Source organism: Ipomoea nil, unplaced genomic scaffold (genome assembly GCF_001879475.1).
Source record: "Ipomoea nil cultivar Tokyo-kokei standard unplaced genomic scaffold, Asagao_1.1 scaffold2191, whole genome shotgun sequence".
In the NCBI taxonomy this organism is placed as follows: domain Eukaryota; kingdom Viridiplantae; phylum Streptophyta; class Magnoliopsida; order Solanales; family Convolvulaceae; genus Ipomoea; species Ipomoea nil.
The window spans coordinates 174,897-195,303 of NW_017618619.1; the positions used below are offsets into that span (position 1 = coordinate 174,897).

A 20,407-nucleotide genomic window follows, 5' to 3' on the forward strand; every position below is an offset into this window, starting at 1 on the left:
ATTTCAGGATTTTATTTTTATATATAATATAGATTGTATTACACTATTTTATAATATTAAAATAGAATTTTAACGCAGAATTATTGTACAAATGGGAAAGTAGAAATCAATATATTTTATAGGAAGAGAGATTTTTTAGGAATTGGGCGGGAAGTTAAAATTTCAGGGTTTTGTTTTTATATATAGTATAGATAGATTGTATTACACTATTTTATAATATTAGAATAGAATTTTAATGCAGAATTATTGTACAAATGGGAAAGTAGAAATCAATATATTTTATTAGGAATAGAGATTTTTCAGGAATTGAGCGGGAAGTTAAAATTTTAGGATTTTGTTTTTATATATAGTATAGATTGTATTACACTATTTAATAATATTAGAATAGAATTTTAACGCAGAAGTATTGTACGAATGAGAAAGTAGAAATCAATATATTTTATAGGAAGAGAGATTTTTAGGAATTGGGCCGGAAAGTTAAAATTTCAGGATTTTGTTTTTATATATAGTATAGATTGTATTACACTATTTTATAATATTAGAATAGAATTTTAACGCAGAATTATTGTACGAATGGGAAAGTAGAAATCAATATATTTTTATAGGAAGAGAGATTTTTTAGGAATTGGGCGGGAAGTTAAAATTTCAGGATTTTGTTTTTATATATAGTATAGATATAGATTGTATTACACTATTTTATAATATTAGAATAGAATTTTAATGCAGAATTATTGTACGAATGGGAAAGTGGAAATCAATATATTTTATTAGGAATAGAGATTTTTTAGGAATTGAGCGGGAAGTTAAAATTTCAGGATTTTGTTTTTATATATAGTATAGATTTGTTCATATATTGACCATTATCCCATTTACTACCATTTTTATATATGTTGTGTATATATATATATATATATATATATATATATATATATATATATATATATATATATATATATATATATATATAGGGATGCACTTAGATGCGAATAAGTGCCCAGGAAGGAATATGCGAACGAATCAGCGCGCGACACGTGTCCAGATCTAATAGTTTAAAAAAAACACGGTGGCATTTTCGTAAATAATTGAACATCGAAGTGCAAGTAAAATTACTTACAAGTGCACCTACTTTCACCTATAAGTGCATGTGATTTTGTCTTGTTAGCATTCACTTCCCGCAAACATTCATGCACTTGGGTGTGCTCGCTTATAACTATAGGTGCAACTATTTATAACTATAGGTGCAACTACTTACAACTATAGGTGCACCTACTTTCATCTATAAGTGCATGTAATTTTGTCTTGTTAACATTCATTGATCTGAGTTCAGCGAGTAGTAATACCCCTGAAAACCACCCGCAAACATTCATGCACCTAGTTGCAACTACTTATAACTATGTGTGCAACTACTTAGAACTATAGGTGCAACTACTTATAACTATAGGTGCACTTAGTATTGATACTCGGTGTAAATTTTTACTTGCACCTATAATACATTTTACATGCACTTGTAATACATTTTACTTGCACTTCGATGTTCAATTATTTACGAAAATGCCACCGCGCTTTTTTAAAAAAATCAGTGTTTCTCATCCATTAGATCTGGACACGTGGACGGACAGAATCCATTCCTATTTCGCTCCTGGGCGAAGCATTCGCACCTGAGTGCGATTATATATATATATATATATATATATATATATATATATATATATATATATATATATATCTACTATCTACTATCTACTATACTAATAAGAGCCCAAGAGAGTTAGCCCTATAATAGGTAGAAAAAATGGCGGTAAGATTTTTTAATCAAATGAATGACTCAGATTGATCAGATTTTAATTTTTCCATAAGGTTTCCTAATTTATCCTTAATGAATATGATTATCCGTTAATTTTTCCGTTAAATTTATCTTTTCCGTTAATTTCTGTTAGTTCAACGTTAACTTACTCATTGATTTCAATAAGAAAGGTCTTAGGTTCGAACCCCATCCCAATCAAAGTTGGCATAATTAATACTTTATTTTACTCTTATTAAATTAAATAATAATTTAGTAGCTACAAAAAAAAAAATAATACATATGCATTTCTTTAATTTAGAATTATGTGTTTACAATGTTTTTATTCAAAAAATTTATTCATTATCAATAAATTAAATAAGAGAAATAATTTCATTAGTTATATTGTATTTATTTTCTCCAATATAAAAATTCTTTACATTCAAATTGATCAATTGTTTATATTCGCTACATTGTCCCTACAATGTCTTTATTAAAAAAATATTATTCATTATCAATAAATTAATTAAGAGAAATAATTTTATTAGTCTCCAATGTAAAATTATTTACATTCAAATTCATCAGATCAATTGATTATATTCACTACATTGTCTATTTTTTTGTGCACTATTTTTTAATTAAATATCAAAGTTATAATACAAAATAATGCTATATATTTATTTACCAAGTATTTTATTAATACCATGAAAAAATTAAAAAAATATAATTAATAAAGTCAATCATATTAACTACTTGAGGGATTTGTTGATAAAGAGAGTATTCAAATCACACAATAAATTGAAGTGAGAACTATCTCGCAATGTCCTTGTTTGACAATCAGCAGTTAGCGGATTATATTAGCGAATTTGACGAAAGAATTATATCAACGATTGGTAAAAAAATATTTGAAAAAATTAGCTATTTAGATTAACATGTAAAATGAACTAAGGGTATACATATATTTAATAATAATAATAATAATAAGAATAATAATAATAATAATAATAATAATAATAATAATACTAATAATTGTTTTAAAAAAATAAAAAAATATATATAATTAAGGCAATCATATTAACTACTTGGAGAATTTGTTGACAAAAAGAGTATTCAAATCACACAACAAATTGAAGTAGGAAATTATCTCGCAATGTCCTTGTTTGGCAATCAGCAATTAGCTTTTCAATATTAGTATATATTTAATATTTTATGCCCTAATTTTTATTTGCTCTTCCTTATGTCCCGTATTTGGTTTTAACCATACCAATACAATTATTTTATTTACAATTATAATCAATCTTGACTATATTATCTTGCATTTGTAAACTTAGAATTGCCTATTTAAATACACAAATTTAACATTCAATTATCTATGCATGAAAAATTTCAATATAATCTTGCCTTGAGTACTTATTTAAAAAAAAAAAATTGGGCATTATCTCAATCGTGCGCAATGCGCGTAAAAAACTAGTATGTATATATATATATATATATATATATATATATATATATGTTAGTTACGAATGAAAAGCCTCTGGTAGTTCTTGCATTTCCAATTTATCTCTTTCCTATATTTTTCTCTCTATTCTCTATATTGTTCTTAGCGTACTATTGCGTTAATATAATCCCGAAAGATTGAGCTAAGTAAGGTCGAATTTACAACACGCGTTATCAGCACAACTCGTCATTAGAATTTTCGGTGAACGATACTCTTAATTAGTTCCTTTTCCTGTGCATTTTGTTTTTGAAATCTATGCCATCATTTATGGAATCAGTAACAGATTATAATTCAACTCTGCACAAAATAGTCTCGCAACTTAAACTCTATAAGTAGTAAATAGCAAAGAATTATGGGAAGCATTTTGAGTTGATTTCAACATTCTTTAATTTGTGATTGAGAAGCACAACCAGTTTGATAAAGAACAACAATGCACGTCCGATTGGTTCTCCACCGGTGCCTGAAGCACATAATGTTGCGCAGTCAAGCAACTTTAGAAGGGGTCGAGGTAGAAGTCGCAGTCGAAGTTACCGTTGATGTGGTAGAGGTAGAGGCAACAACACTGCGTTCCAGGCTCATAATGAGAACCAGAGTGATCAAAATAATTAGGGATGACCAAGCTCATTGAGGCAAAATTCTTGCCAAAAGCAGATTTGCTATTAATGTAGATGTAAAGGGCATTGGTCTGGTACATGTCGTACACCAAGGCATTTGGTTGAAGCTTATTATCAAAGGATGTAGAAGAAAGATGACAAGCAACCATCAAAGAATGAATCTCATTATGCTAATGTTAGTTTGTGTGAAGCAAATGCTGTGATAAATGATAATGATGATCTCTTGCAATATGAACTTGAAGATTATGGTGATTGTGTGTTTTTACTTGGATATTCTATTTTTCTGAGCATAGTACGTAGTGATGTGAAAGTTAATCTGCATGGTCAATTTATCCAAAGTTACCTCATAAGTTACCTGAAAGTGCAATTAGGCCACTGAACGAAAAAAAAAGTGCAATTATACCATTGAACACGGTAAAATCAAGCAATTTATCCCAAATGACTTGAATTAGCAGGTTACCAACAGGTAATTTAAAAAAAAAAAAAAAAAAGATACCACCAGATCCGATCCATGAAGGGAGGAAGGCAGCGGCCATGGCCGCCTTCATCCCTTCAAGCTTTAAAAATATAAAGGGATGAAGGCAACAACTATGGGTGCCTGCCGCTGCCTTCATCCCTTCAAAGCTTTGCTTTTTTTTTTTTTTTTTAAATGAAGGGATGAAGGCAGGTGCCAAGACTTTTTTATTTAGATGAAGGGGGAAGGCAGTCACTGCCTTTATCCCTTCAAAGCTTAAAAGAAAATGAAGGGATGAAGGCAGCCATGGCTGCTGCCTTCATCCCTTCATTTTTTTTTTTTTTTTCTAAAAGAAGCTTCTCAGGGATGAAGGCAACCATGGCAGCTGCCTTCATCCCTTCATGGATCTGGTGTACCTTTTTTTTTTTTTTTTTTTTTAAATAATTTTGTTTTTTAAATTTTAACTAATTACCTGTTGGTAACCTGCTATTGCAGGTCATTTGAGAAAAATTGCATGATTTTACAATGTTCAATGGTCTAATTGTACTTTTTTTTAGTTCAGTGACCTAATTGCACTTTCAGGTACGTTCAGTGGCCAATTTGAACCTTATTCCTTGTTTTAATAAAAAGTGGGAAAAAGTTTACCACATTGTTGGGGTGCTGGCAGGAGGGTACCACATGATAAAATTTGACATTGTTGACCTCTGCAAGGTGAAATTTACCTTGCGGATTTTACCTTGCTATGATTTTTTTTATTTTTTATTTTTGCAGCATATTTTATTTTCCAGGTTTACCTATTGGATTTACCTTATGGTATTTACCTTCCGATTTTATATCTCGGTTATGGTGATTTGCATGTTTATTTACAAAAAGTTTTTATATGTGTTGGTTCCGAAGGGTTGAATAGCAAGTCTAGAGGGGAGGAATGATTAATAGACTTGTATAGAATTTGAAAATATTTACTATTCAAAATTCTAAGCTTAAGGTGAACTTAAGTTACAACAACTATTCGTAAAGGGTTTTGACCGCGGAAAAACGTGAACCCTTTTTAAAGATTATGCACAATTTTGGTCTTAGTAAATTTTAGGTTTGGTTGGATTATGAACTTGAATTTAAATGCTTGTAAAGGTAATAGAGAGAGAGCTTTCTATAGTGCTTCGACTATCAACCAGTCTATTCCACTCTTCTCCAAAAATTCCTTAGATGATTGCACTAAAATCCATAGTACAAAGAACACTTGACTACTTGAGCCTTGAACACAAAGCCGACCTCAAGCTTCTTAGGTTTTTCACAAGTAACCACTTGTTTCTTCGTTTCGTGCAACTAAAGTCTGAGCTTAATCTTGAAATGTTTAATTCTCTTCTCTTCTCTCAATGGTTAGTTTCTTAGCACTTAGAACACTTTTAATCACTTGATATTGTTCTATAATAAGACCAACACATTTTTCAGTCTTGTTTGAAGGTATTTATAGTAACATTTAAAATAAATTCGTTGAAAGGCGATAAACTTCAAACGTCTCTTAACTCTTAGGTATTGAATAGTGGATATTGCAAAAGGTTACTTTTTTTTCCCCATATTTTCCAGCCATTTTACATGTCTTTACCTACTGCACTTTACTTTTTGTATTTCACATTTTGTCAAGGCTTTTAAGGAAAATCCTCATTGGGATGTGTACCTAGGAATATATCCAATTGCCTTGGTAACACTTCGCATAAAATTTTTGACTTTTAAGGTTTCAAACTATTCGCTCAGAGAATGTCTCAAACAGTAGACCGAGAGGTCAACTCTTACCTTTCGAGTTAACTCTTCGCATCATAACCTTTCAGAGATGACTATTGAATAGTCATTCCTACTACTCGAATAAGTTAACTGTCCTTTAAGTTAACTCTTCGAATCCCCATTACTCGATAAGGATGGCCCTTCCACTTTTCGGCCATTGCATCATTTCGCTCTTCTAAGTCTTCTTACTCTTAGTCTTTAACTCTTCGCTGCTTCCACTCTTTGTAGCTCTGCGTCAGGTGAGGTTAAAGCTTCTCATATGGTTGTGCGGTTGATGTACCTTAAGTATTAACATCGCGCACCTTCAGTTTATAACAATGGTGCACCATAAGTGATACAAAGATCACCTTAAGTGTTAAAACAACGCACCTTAAGTATTAAAATGGTGCACCTTAAGTTTTGTTCAAAAGTTTTGTTCTTGAGTGTCTGAGTTAGGGGTCTGACAGACCCCTCAGTTTAAAAGTTTTGTTCTTGAGGGTCTCAGTTAGAGGTCTGGCAGATCCCCAATTCAAAAGTTTTGTTCTTGAGGGTCTGAGCTAGAGGTTTGGCAGACCCATGTCTCAGACCCCTTAGTTCAAAAGGGCGGGTGGCGGGTAAGGAGTGCTCGTTACCCTCTACCGCCTTCTGTTCTGTTCCAGATTTGAAGAAGAAACACGACGCACCTTAAGCACAAAAACTACGCACCTTAAGAAGGAAAACCATTCACCTTAAATTTGACTTAGATGCAAAAATTACCAAATTGCTACCGTGTTTTTTTTTTTTTTTTTTTTTTTTTTTTTTTTAATTTTGGTAATCATGGACGTTGATTTAAGCAAGATTAATCGCTTAGATTTAACCGTACAATCGCACCTAGGCTGCGGTTCCCATGAGGTCACTTAGAGAGATTCATTCATTCATTGACTCATTACAAATGGATGGGTGAGATTGAAAGAGAATTATAATGTAAATAAGGTTATATTTTAAAAATAAGGGTAACTAAGTAATTGTAGTATTGTTGTTATTTTTGGTTAGTAATAAAATGTAATATTTAGTATCTTAATAGAGGAAATATTAATGGTAATAGTTATTATTTATTTTGTTTTGAGAGCTGTATTAACACCACCGTGAGCAGAAGACTTTGAAGGAAACATTATTTGAGTGCTTGTGAATGATGAGTAACAACATGAGTCTCCTGGCCTGTTTTTTTATTGGATTTTGTATGTACGTGTGTGCGTTAGGTAGTACTAGCGTGTGCAACAACATTACCCGGGCAAAAAATGTAGTGTTTTGAGATGAACAAGGAAAAATGCTAAACCAGTACGGAAGGAGGTATCTGTTGGTGTGTGCCATAAAATTGGAGCTTTAGAATTTTGATTCGTGATTTTATATTACCGAAACTATTATTCGGGGTGTGCGTGGATGCATGTTATGTGTCTGTAGCGAGAGAAAATGATTGTAAGAGTACTATTTCTCGGGTCCATGTATTGCTTAGACTGGAAACGTTATATTTAAATAATGGTTGGTGCGTGACTTGATGTTGTAGGTTTTTGTTAAATGCATGAATACACTATGGGTTTTGTTATTGATCGAATTTAATGTAGTTGTTAATTTTTTTAAGGACAGTGTAGTGTGCATTGGTGTATGGTGTGTGCAAATTACTGTGTGATAAAAAGTAGCTGCATATTTTGGTATCCCGATTAAATGGTTGTGTTAGTGTGTGCGAGAGCATGTCATGGCTTGTGAAAGTTGTAGACGATTAAATGGTGTGTGCGGGAATTTGCAAAGGCGTGTGCGTTTCGTAAAATTGGAACTTTAGAATTTTGATCTGTGATTTTATATTACTGAAACTATTATTCGGGGTGTGCGTGGATGCATGTTATGTGTCCGTAACAAGGGAAATTATTGTAGAATACTATTTCTTGGGTCCATGTATTGCTTAGACCGGAAACGTTACATTTAAATAATGGTTGGTGCGTGACTTGATGTTGAAGGTTTTTGTCAAGTGCGTGAGTACACTATGGGTTTTATTTTTGGTCGAATTTAATGTAGTTGTTAATTTTTTTAAGGATAATGTAGTGTGCATTGGTGTATGTAGGTGTGTGCAAAATATTGTGTGATAAAAAATAGCTGCATATTTTGGCATCCCGAATAAATGGTGGTGTTGGTGTGTGCGAGAGCATGTCATGGTTTGTGCAAAATTGGAGACTATTAAATGGTGTGTGCGGGAATTGCCATAAGCATGTGCATATCGTAAAATTGGAGCTTTAGAATTTTGATTCGTGATTTTATATTACCGAAACTATTATTCGGGGTATGCGTGGATGCATGTTATGTGTCCATAGCGAGAGAAAATGATTGTAAAAGTATTATTTGTGAGGTTTTTTTAGCGCCATAAATGTTTATATGGTGGTGTGTGCGTATAGGTGTTAAAGGGGGTACATAGATAAAGGATAGGGAATTGAATATTGTTTTGTTTCAGAATTCAGTGAAAATTAGAAATAGTAATATGTGTATGTTTGAAGTCATCCGTTCTAGTTTATTTTAAATTATAAGGGTTGTAAGATTAATAGGCCTCTGATTTTTTGTGTTGCCGCACTGTAATATATGGTGGTGTATGCGTTGAGGATTTAAAGCGTGTGCATGTGTTTATAATTTGAAAGGGCTTACCGGTGTGAACATAGATATTGTTTTTTTACGGTATGTGTTTTAAAATGAGATTTAATCAGAGTGAGCGCGCATCATTGATAGTTTGTTTTGTGGTAAGATTTTAAGAGAAAATTACAAGAAACTGGGGGGGGGGGGGGTGTTATGATGGAGTGTGCGTAACAGAGAAACGGCGTGTGCGTATGATACATAATTAAAAAATCCAAGCAAAAGCATGCAATTAGCATTATACTTCAGAGAGTTTACTTAGAAGCAAAATAAGAAAGACCCTAAAGGCTAAAAGGTTAAAAACATACATACATACGGGGTACACACACATGTAGAATAAAAATTTATCAGACCTGCCTACATCAACTGTATATATCTTTGCTGAAGTACCTGATATGTTCAGAGTCTTCTTGCTCAATTTGCCTGTCATAGATAGACTCATCTGAATAGCCAAACAATGCAGACATCTTTTTTATCCAGAAATTTTGGGAGTGGCTTATCACATTCATAATCTCCACCAGGTTTCTGAAACAGTGGATAAAATTGCATGTTGTTCCACGAGAACATGTCTGGCAAGACACACCCATAAGTTAATGCATAGTATGTCAACAGGGAGCAAAGAAAGAATGGGATCACACTTTGCAGAACCATCAAAATAAAATTGCACCACACCAGGATATAACAATTCATAAATATTTAGTAGAGAAATTGACGCTTAACTTAAGCCTTGATACCAGGCTAAACCCCCCCCCCCCCAAACCGGAAACTAACACACCAAAACAACCCGCCGGCACTACTCTCCTCGCCGGAAAAATGCAAAATAAGTACAAAACAACAAATAACGAAGCAAACCAAACAAAACATAACGGTGAATCAGAATACCTGGAAGGGACCCGGAAGAACCACCCTTCTGACGCTTGGAACGCTTGTTTGTAGAACCCGCCATGAAGACTGTTTGGACAGCACGGGCAGAGCGGAACCGGAGACGGCGCTTCCCTAGAGTGACTGGACGGAGAAAAAAGGAACGACAAAGCAGCACGAATGGAACCTAACGAGTCTACCGGAGAAGAAAACAACACACGCAACCAAGAAGAAACGAAGAGACGGCAAAAAGATTGTTAAAAATCTTGATAGCTGATTTGAGACCATAATTATCTCTACACAAGCCCATAAAATCGGCTAAAACATTAATATAGCCTAATAAAGATATCAATAAAAAGACAGCAATGCCCTAACTCCAAAAAACTCAGCGCACGTGGCCTTATAAATCAGCAAATCTGGAGCGTCAAAAAATATAAATAAACGAACAAGATCGAGTCTCACGATCTCACCTGCCAAAGGTGACCTCACCGGATCCAATATATATATATATATATATATATATATATATATATATATATATATATGTGTGTGTGTGTGTGTGTGTGTGTGTGTGTGTGTGTGTGTGTGTGTGTGTGTGCACGCGCTCACATGAGGAAAATAATATATAGAGGACTATGAGGACAAATCATATCCATCCAATCCTAGAGATGGTTGAGATCTTTTCCATATAGCAGTATGATTCACGCCCAAAATAATTAACAGAGGGCAAATAAGACATTTGAGATCAATTATAATTATGGAAGGATTCTAATTAACATACATAGGATTTAAGGAGTATAATTATGGTAGAGAATCATATCCAAGGAACATGACTTGAAAAGACACTGTGTAAATGTGAGGCAATGAGGCTGTGCATACGGTGTATAATAATTGACGAAGCCATGATTCAGGATATCAAATCGTGTAGGGTACTGAGTTATCAAATCGTGAGCCCTGCCTTTGAAACTCGTGTGCCATGATTCAAGATATCGTGTGCATCTTGATATTATGTTGTGTGCCACAACAGAAAAACAAGAACCACATAACTTTGCACACACAATAGGACAGTTTTTTAATGAAATATATAAATGGTGATTATTAGTACTTAAACAAAGTACACTAAAGAAGATATGTTCGAGTGAACAGGTGATTTCAGTAATTAATATATGCTTCACTGATAATCTTTTATTGCATCATATTTCTTTAAATCTCGTGTGCCATTTGTGAAGAAATCGTGTGCATCTTCATATTATGTCATGTGCCATAGTAAGAAAACAGGAACCACGCAACTGATGTATAATACTGTCCGAAAAATGGGAATCCTTCACAATAAAGCAATTTTTATGAAATTCAAAATATACATCGTTTTCGTTAGTAAACTGATGTATAGATAACAAAGGAATTGACAGTTTTGGCACAATTAAGACATTAGATAGAGATAACAATTTAGACCGGGAAGAAATAGATGCATGTCCAACACGTGAAATTGTCAAACCTGTGCCATTACCAACTCTCAGGACGTCACCACCAGAGTATTCATCAGATTGACTCAGCATGGTTGCATCTGGTGTTGCATGGGCTGAAGCTCCTGTGTCCAGGAACCAGGACTGCGTTGCCGTGGATGTTGTCGCGTCGTCACCAACCATGATGAGATTGGCCTGCGCCGGAGGTTGTGTTGTATACCTCTTGAAGCAGTAGACGGCAGTGTGGCAGTGTGATCGGCAAATTTGGCAGCGCGGAACACCACCCCGTCCGCGTCCTGAACCGCCACCACGACCCCGTCCCTGCCGACCTTGTCCAGAACCATCGCGGGAATTGCCGGAGCCGCCGCTACCAGGCTGTTGCCGGTCCTGTCCATGTCCAGCATACATGGCAGTCGGAGAACCAGCCGTGATTCCGTTATTCGTCGCCGGAAAATCATCCGAGAATATGAACTCTTGTGCCTACAAATAATCTGAGAGCTGCGGTATAGACACTGGAGTACCTGTGACTGTGAGAGAAGCGGTCATTGCCCGAAATTCAGGACGTAGCCCCTGGAATACGTACATGTTTTGCTCGTCGAGGGAGAGGGGACGTCCGGCCAGCGCTAGTGCTTCAACAATGAGCTGTGCACGGCCAAGAAACTCCGCCGGTGTGCTGTTGCCTTGACGGAGGGTCTGAAATTGGCCGAGGAGGCTCAGACATCGCGCTCGGGTGGACGAACCAAGGGCAGTCGTGATGGACTGCAACACTTCCCGGGATGTGTTCCTGCCAACCGCTAAATACATAACTTTGTCTGAGAGGGACGAAATAAGTAGCGAGAGGATACTCTGATCTGATCTTGCTGCACCCAAGCAGCATACGCTGGATTGGCGGAGGACACGGCGGCCGTCGTACCTGATGCAGAGTCGCCGGAGGGGATGGCTTCGATGGTGGGCGGTGGACACGGCGTATCACCATCTACGTAGCCGAGGAGGCCCTGTCCACAGAGGAACGAAACTAATTGGGTGCGCCAAAACAAAAAGTTCCGGGAGGTTAGCTTTATGGATACGAAGTGGTGGGCAGAGGAGAGGGAGTTTTGGGTGGTGGCCGGGGCGGTGACGGTGGCGATAATCACCGTCTGCTCGGAGGAATTCGTCGACATGATTAACAAAGGGAATCGGCAATTTGGAGAGAGAGTAGGGAGAGAGGATTGTTTGGCTAGCTGATACCAGATGAGATTGTGGAAATCAAATTCAATTACAATCAGATAGAGACTACAATACAAAAGTGGAAGAGTTAACGTAAACTACTCCTGACTAATAGGCTAGTCACATAAGACTAAGCCACTACCACACAAATACACAATTATTAAGTGTAACTATAATAATAATAATAATAATAATAATAATAATAATAATAATAATAATAATAATAATAATAACATTACTAACAACAACATTAAATACAATTGTTCAATTACCGTACTACCCCCTACAATTAAAAAAAAAAACGATTCAGCATTAAAAAAAAAAAAAAAAAAAAAAAAAAAAAAAAAAAAAAAAAAAACTTCATTTAATGAAATAATCTCCCTTAATCTACACCATCCAATGCATCATATTTGTCCTCATAGTCCTCTATAATATACTTGTCCTCATTTGAACTCCCTTATATATATATATATATATATATATATATATATATATATATATATATATATATATATATATATATATATATAGGGAAGGGATCATGTGCATTTGAGGCTTTCCGTGCGGTTGTGCGGGTGGACGCACGTTAAACATTAATCTGACGCACTTAAAGTACACAACACACGCACATAAAACACAAACAAAACACCTTCAGAACACAACCTCACGCATGTTGAGCACAAGTCTCACGCATGTTGAGCACAAGTCTCACGCATGTTAAGTACAAGTCTCACGCATGTTAAGAACAAAAAAAAGTCTCACGCATGTTAAGAACAAAAAAACACGCACCTTAAATTTTAAAAACAACTCATATTAAGTACACACTCACGCACATTAAGTACAAAACTCACGCACCTTAAGCACACGACTCACGTACATTAAGCACAAAACTCACGCACACCAAGCATAAAACTCATGCACTTTAAAGTTTCAACAACAACTCACATTAAGTACACATTCACGCACATTAAGCACAAAACTCACGCACATTAAGCACAAAACTCACGCACATTACACACAAGACTCACGCACAATAAACATTATACACGCACATTAAGCATAAATCTCACGCACATTAAACACAAGACTCACACACATTAAACACAAAACTCACGCACATTAAGTACAAAACTCACGTACATTAAGCACAAAACTCACGCACACCAAGCATAAAACTCATGCACTTTAAAGTTTCAACAACTCACATTAAGTACACATTCACGCACATTAAGCACAAAACTCACGCACATTACGCACAAGACTCACACACATTAAGTATAAAACTCACGCACAATAAACATTACACACGCACATTAAGCATAAATCTCACGCACATTAAACACAAGACTCACGCACATTAAACACAAGACTCACGACATTAAGTACAAAACTCGCACACATTAATCACCCGCACAACCGCACGGAAAACACTTAAATGTACCTGTACCTGAACCTGAACCTCTCTCTCTCTCTCTCTCTCTCTCTCTATATATATATATACACACACACACACACACACACACACACACACACACTCACACACATACATAGATACATACTTCTTCTCCGTCTTATTCCTTTAAGATGGATGATGAAGAAAAAGGCGAATTGGGATCTTAGAGTTTTAAATCCCTTTATTTATGTACGAATTGAGATCTTAATTATAAAAATACGAAAATATACTTAATAATATTAGATTTTGGCATGTTCTAAATGGAGAGGTGACTATCGTGATAAAAAATTGCACTAAAACAATAATCATGGATGAAAATTGATAAGAATTATATATATGAACCAAAACTATCATTTTACTAATACTCGTGGGATCAAAATTGATATTTACTCTTTCTAGTGGTTTAAATTAAAGAAAGGAATTTTTAAGCTCTATAATTGGTTTGGTGGTGGAGTCTATATTTTAGGGTTAAAAGGAACAAGATGCAAATAAAATGATATGTTTACCTTGAATTTATGGCACCTTTCAAGCCTTTGCTAACAAAAGACTAGACTGGTCACATTTAGTTTTTATACAGAGTTTGCTAGTTATTTTATCCTCGGATCATTTGGTCTTAACAATACTCGAAGGGCCATTGAAGTTCATGTCTATATATACAACTCTGTAGAGTCGAACATTTCCTGAAATGCAAAAAAATTCTCCTTTCAAAATCTCCTGAAAGCATAATCCATCATTGCCAAATTGTTTAATCTATAATGTGATGAAGTAACACCAGAATCTATTACACTGAAAATTGGTGCGGCAAAGATGAACCATCCACTGCACAACCTACAATTGAAGCCTTGCCCTGAATACACATTACCAAACCACCAAACTTTGAGAGGATGTTTGTTTTGAGATCAACACAATCACAACCCCACACATCAAAATACCTACTTGAGGACAGGAGTCTATCAGCAGGAGCTTATTCCCTTCCACCACCGCCACCGCCTTGTCCAGGCGCCAATTTCCCTAGGCCATCACTGGAATTAGCCTCCAAGCCAACCTGCTTGTTTCCTCGCATATCTAGACCACTTGCACCGCTTAGTCCAGGTCGCATAAGTTGATGCATGCCATTGTTGACTGTAGCCCCAAAACCCGGATGGCCTTGAAATTGTTGTTGTTGCTGCTGCTGCTGCTGAAATTGGAGCAGCTGCTGTTGTTGCTCCTGAGATGGGAAACCACCGTTAAGCTGGAAGGGCAACTTCGGAACAGCAACTTGTTGCTGTGGCAGTGCAGTGGCTTGAGTTTGCTGCATCGGATTCCCTTGTTGAGGAACAGAACTTGGAGCCTGCAGAAACTACACTATTATCAGGAAAAAAGGAGCAATTGCACACCAAACAATTCAATTTAAATCATCACATTAAAACCACCTGTGAGGAGTTTGCTGATCCTTGTGGTTGTTGCGCATCAGCAATTGCAGCTAAATACATCAGATTCTTCTGAAGAATGGCTTGATACCTATAATGTCAAACATTGTGCAGTGCACCAAGATCATTCTCAAACTTTGCATTAGCAACTCAATACAAAATTAGATATGATGATCACTATAACTGAAAAGTATCTCCTCTAAATGTCACCAAAATTATGTCATTATTATGTTCATATCTATGGTTATATCAATCCAAACTATAGCATACTAATACAAATATCAAACAATATTAATGATTAAAAACTTAAAATCATTATTCACTAATAACTTCATTTGGAACCCACCAAGAGTAGATAGAAAATTAGGACAAATACAATGAAAGAAGGTAATATACTGTCATCTTATCCTCTGTTAACAATATGACTATCTATTCAGGTTCAGCCAATGTAGTAGAAAGTGCTAGGTGCCCATTCGGCAGTTGATAGGCGCTTAGTGCTTAGGCCACCTATGCGCCGACTAGGCAGGCACCTAGCCCAAACTTGAAAAGAAGACCAGGGACTGCAAAGATAAAGCCCTAGTGTACAACTAAAACCAAGCCCAAAAAGCCTAAAATGGCAACTTTTGCCTTCCATTTCAGCCTAGGGGCACCTAGCACCTAGGCGGCTGCCTAGGCAGAGTTTTACAACAGTGGGTTCAGCATATGAAACTAGCACTCATGTTTCATACATATTAGTGTGAAACTGAGGCTTCAATTCTCACTTGTTGCTCTAGACATCAAATTCCAAACTTGCACCTGAACTTTTCAGGTTTAAGTAAGCAATTAGTCCTTATACAATTATAAAATGTTCATTTTAGTCCCTATACAATTAAATTGATCAATTTAATCCTTGTATTATTAGAAATATGGCAATCAAGGACAAATGTAAACTCTGTTAACTTCACTAACTTGTAGCATACCAGATTGCCAACTCATTTCCCAATTAAAACAAACCCAAAAATCTGTTGCCTAAATCTTCCCCATGTTACCATAGCCCAGACCTATGAGGATGTTACATCTCCACATCTGAAAACCTAGTGATGGCAGCTATGCAACGGGGGCAGAAGCTGTTGGATAGGTTATTCAGTTTTATTTATTTATTTATTTATCTTAAACCTTCATCTAAACCTAAATAGGAAGAAAGCAATATAATCAAAATCTAGAAGTTAGTACAAGAAAATAATATTATGATTTTTTTTTATTTAAAAAAAAAAAATTGAAGCAGTAATAGTATGATTTTTGGTTTATCCAGCAACCAAATAGGTTGAACTGAGAAAAAGTACCATTGTGTTCAAAAACCTATGGGAAAGAAAATTGCAAATTGCAAATCACATAATAGAAAAACCTTGAAACAAAGAAAAATACGAGGTAGCAACACTAAATCTACCTACAAAGAATATCTATGAATACACACATTGGGGTGAATCCACATCCACATCCACTAAAGGTAGATTTGAAAAATTCTATACGCATCCGCATCCGCTGGGGTGTGGATACAATCCAATCCGTTCCGCAAATCGCAGATTTGGCGAATTGGATGCGGATTTTAAGTCTTACTTGAAGTAGTGTTTATTGAGCTTGTGATTGTGATACCGTGAAGAACAAGTTTGACTTGAAGAAAGAAGGCGAAAAGTCGAAATTCAAAAACGACAATTGAGAAAGAGACCTAAAACCCTAGGCCAAGTGTAGAAAAAATAAAAAATAAAATTGAATTATAATTTTAGATTTGGGTAGCACTTGCCATAGGACACCCAATAGTGAGATACTAGGCTCTCTCTGTGTAACTACATTGTTTTGGTTGCAGATTGGATATAATGAATTTTGGGAAGTCACATCGGCATCCAATGTACTAGTGGCGGATTTCCACCAAGTGTATCCACACCTCATCCACATTAGGTGGATACGGATTGGATGGGAGCAAATTTGACGGATCCTTGCTTACCCCTAACTCACATCCACATGCGAGCATAAAATACTAATGCAACCCATCTAGGGTTCACAATTGAATGGCAATCCGGCAGGTCGTTCCCGTTGATGAATTAGCTATGTTAATTAAATTTGTTTGCAAAAATGAGTTGGTAAGGCAAGACAGCAACACAAAATCAAAAGTTAAGGGTGTTTGTTGTCAGAATTTTAATTTGTTCTTGATTGTTAATTTTTTTAATAGTGCAAGGATTAAATTGATCAATTAAATAGTATAGCGACTGAAATGAAATTTTTGCAATGGTACGAGGACCATTTGTATTTAAACCAACTTTTCATTGCAATGGTGTCTGGATGAAAAGGATTTGAGGGTTACAACTAATAAAAGAAAATCAGTTGTCCCCAAATGTAATCTAAGAACTCTAAACTCATTTTCATGATAGAAAGCGCAACACTAATGTTATGTATTGAAAAAAAAAAGAGAAAAACTTATTGAAACCTCAATAACGAAAGGTTTTAAAACACAAGATCCATACTTCAGCAAACCGACAGAATGTTTCTTACAGCCAGTCTGAACCCAAATATTAGATATATGGTGACATCAAACTCTCAACCATAACATTTCATTTAGGTAACATTGTAACAATCACCTAAATTTTCTTTGTACATAAACTATTAAAAAACAATAATACTATAATAGGGAAAATTTTCCACATAGAAACACAAATTGCAACAGGAATATTAAATGCTATAATAGAATAAAATCTTCATAGTAAACATCATCAACTTACTGTGCACATTCAGCAAGTTTCCCAAGGTTTTGATTTTCTAGTATTGCCAAAATCAGATTTTTGTTATCATCCAAACACTGCATCAATAACAGGGCATCAATGTATTTAACAATAAAATCATTTTGTACTCAATATGCTGGCATATTTCCAATAATTCCAAAGAAATCAAGACGGAAATTCAAAGAGCTCAAAATTTCCTTTTCATTTTTATATAAAACAAAGAAAGGAATAAAGTAATGCAGAAAATTAGTAACAAATCAATCAAGAACATGTGAAGAATTTGATGTATATAGTAGGTTGAATAATTAATGAGTATTAAGTATCCAATAAATATAGAGGGTAACCACACAGGTCTTAAAGACATTAGGAGAAGCATTTTGCTATGAATTTACATACTCTAAATCAAATTTCTTTCTCCAAAAAAATAACATCATGACATTCCTTCTTATTGATAACAAGGAAATGTAAACTTTTCATTTCAGCTACTCATTTTTGCTTCAGAAAGGACAAAAACTTTAAGCACATATTAGATCCATATATAAATTCTACATCCTCTAACGGTAGAGGAAAAAAAAATAACCTTTTGAATCTGCTCAGTGGTGACAGCATTAAGCGGAAGCTGAGGAACAGAGTTGAGAGACGGGGTAGGTTGCGGCTGCATTTTTTACAAGAGTCCGAGGTTGGGGTACGAGAAAACCCTAAACCCGAAGACAAATTTTTATGAAAATTCATAACAACATCAGATCAAATATATGAGAAAGAGAGAGATGAGGCTTAGCGAGAAGATTAAAAAAACGGAATAAAAGCTAAGGTTATCAGCAAATATGCTCTCACCTGTAAAGTTCGAGAAGGGATTTGAAAATTTTTGCAGATTTACGAGAATGCAGTGCTACAAAATCGCTGGAGGGGACAGGGGTGAGGCCGTGAGGTTTTAGGGAATTAGGGCTTCGTGAAAGGAGGGAGAAGGCAGCTATCCTGAATCGTTGCTAAGAAAATTACGTTCAAATTTGAGGCGGTTGTCACGGGCAACCAGCCAAATTGGGAACACAATCTTTGTCCTTACCACTTTTTGTTAGATTGTGTATGTAATTATTTAATTATTTTTGAAAATTCACAAATTATTAGTATTATTTTAGATTTTAGATGCTCTATGCTATTGCATATGATACATAAAGAAGTGTTTAGAGAATAGTTGATTAATCATATTTAATTTTAGTTGTTAATATGATCAAATTTCTACGATAAATGATTGATACTCCGTAATAAGCTTACTGACATAATTGATTGGTCTCAGTTAATCAAATATGAAAATGTTGTTAAGAGAATGAGAGCAATATTTGAGAACTTATTGTATTTTGATTTTGAAAATCGTATTTGCCATTCAAATTTGTTGTTCTCTCATCTAAAATGATGAGTGAATCTTGCAATCTTTGACACGGAGTCTATCACGAATCCAATGGATCATGCTCCCTCCCATGTGATTAGAGGAAAAAGAATTACAAAATAAATTAGACTTAATATGAAAATTGTCATGGGAGGGTTCTGTGGAAAAGCTAGCTATAGAAAAGCAGCTCTTGTTGAGGCGGAAGCTATCACGAAAAGCCTTGCATGGGCCTGGGAGAGAGGTATCCGAGACATTGAAGTGTAATTCGATGCGAATAAAATTATTAGGTGGATTCATGAGCAACCTGAGATTAGAGGACTCATTTGTGAGCTCCTTGAAGAGGCAAGAAGCTTGCTCAAGAGAAGTTGGAAGGCTTCCTTCAAAGGTATCTACCGGGAACAAAATGGTGGTGCGGATGAGCTTGCTACTATGGGCGTGAACATGGATCTTGACTGGAAAGACTTTGTTGATTGTCCTCTTGGAGTTGAAGAAATCATCTTTAATGATAGCATGTGTGCCACTAGGGTGTGCGATGTAAGGATATAGTCGTGCTAGTTATTCTTTGGGGTCCCTTCCATCCTTTTTCTGATCGAAAAAAAATTAAAAATTGTCATAAATTGATTAATGTCACTCTCAAGACTTCAATTTCTAATGTCAAATGCAAACCTTCGTCATTGCTAATTTCCGCCACAAAGGATAAATGGAATCTGCACATAGAAGGGAGAAGGAGAGTATTTTGGGTCTTCTAATCTGTTTGGAAATCCATAAAAATAACTTTCAGAGATTTTTTTTTTAAGTTTTTAATGTTTGATTATTAAGGAAAAATGAAGTCAACAAAAATACTTAGGTTCTGTTTAGAAACTCGAAAAATGATTTTCACGAGTCATGTTCCAAATTTTTCAGTGTCTGGTTACTCAAGGAAAATCAAGTAAAATGAAATATTTATTCTAACCAGAAAAAAAAAAAAATATGTCCAATTTGACGAAAAATGTCTTCCTAATTTTTTTAGTTGAAGGATATTTTTGTAATTCTTATCTCTCTTCACTTTCTTCTTTTTTAAATTAGTTTTTGGATTATTATTAATACAACCACCAAATCACCACCACCACCACCACCACCACC

At 35.1% G+C, this 20,407-nt stretch overlaps 1 protein-coding gene across 5 annotated transcripts; it reads right to left on the reverse strand.

The window, feature by feature from the left end:
• Positions 1-14,359: 14,359 nt before the first annotated feature.
• Positions 14,360-18,950, reverse strand: LOC109150064 (GRF1-interacting factor 2-like). 5 transcript variants are annotated; one of them, XM_019298030.1, is made up of 6 exons: positions 18,800-18,950; positions 18,736-18,741; positions 18,482-18,599; positions 17,902-17,978; positions 15,152-15,239; positions 14,360-15,078 (listed from the first exon to the last, which is right to left on the reverse strand). In XM_019298030.1, exons 3-6 carry the CDS (start codon positions 18,560-18,562, stop codon positions 14,704-14,706), a joined length of 621 nt encoding a protein of 206 aa, XP_019153575.1. In that variant the 5' UTR covers positions 18,563-18,599; positions 18,736-18,741; positions 18,800-18,950; the 3' UTR covers positions 14,360-14,703. The 5 variants fall into 5 exon arrangements, with proteins under 5 accessions (XP_019153575.1, XP_019153576.1, XP_019153578.1 ...); XM_019298031.1 differs by having other exon boundaries at positions 14,360-14,586; positions 14,676-15,078; positions 18,736-18,950; XM_019298033.1 differs by having other exon boundaries at positions 14,360-15,069; positions 18,800-18,946.
• Between the last annotated feature and the right edge of the window lie 1,457 nt (positions 18,951-20,407).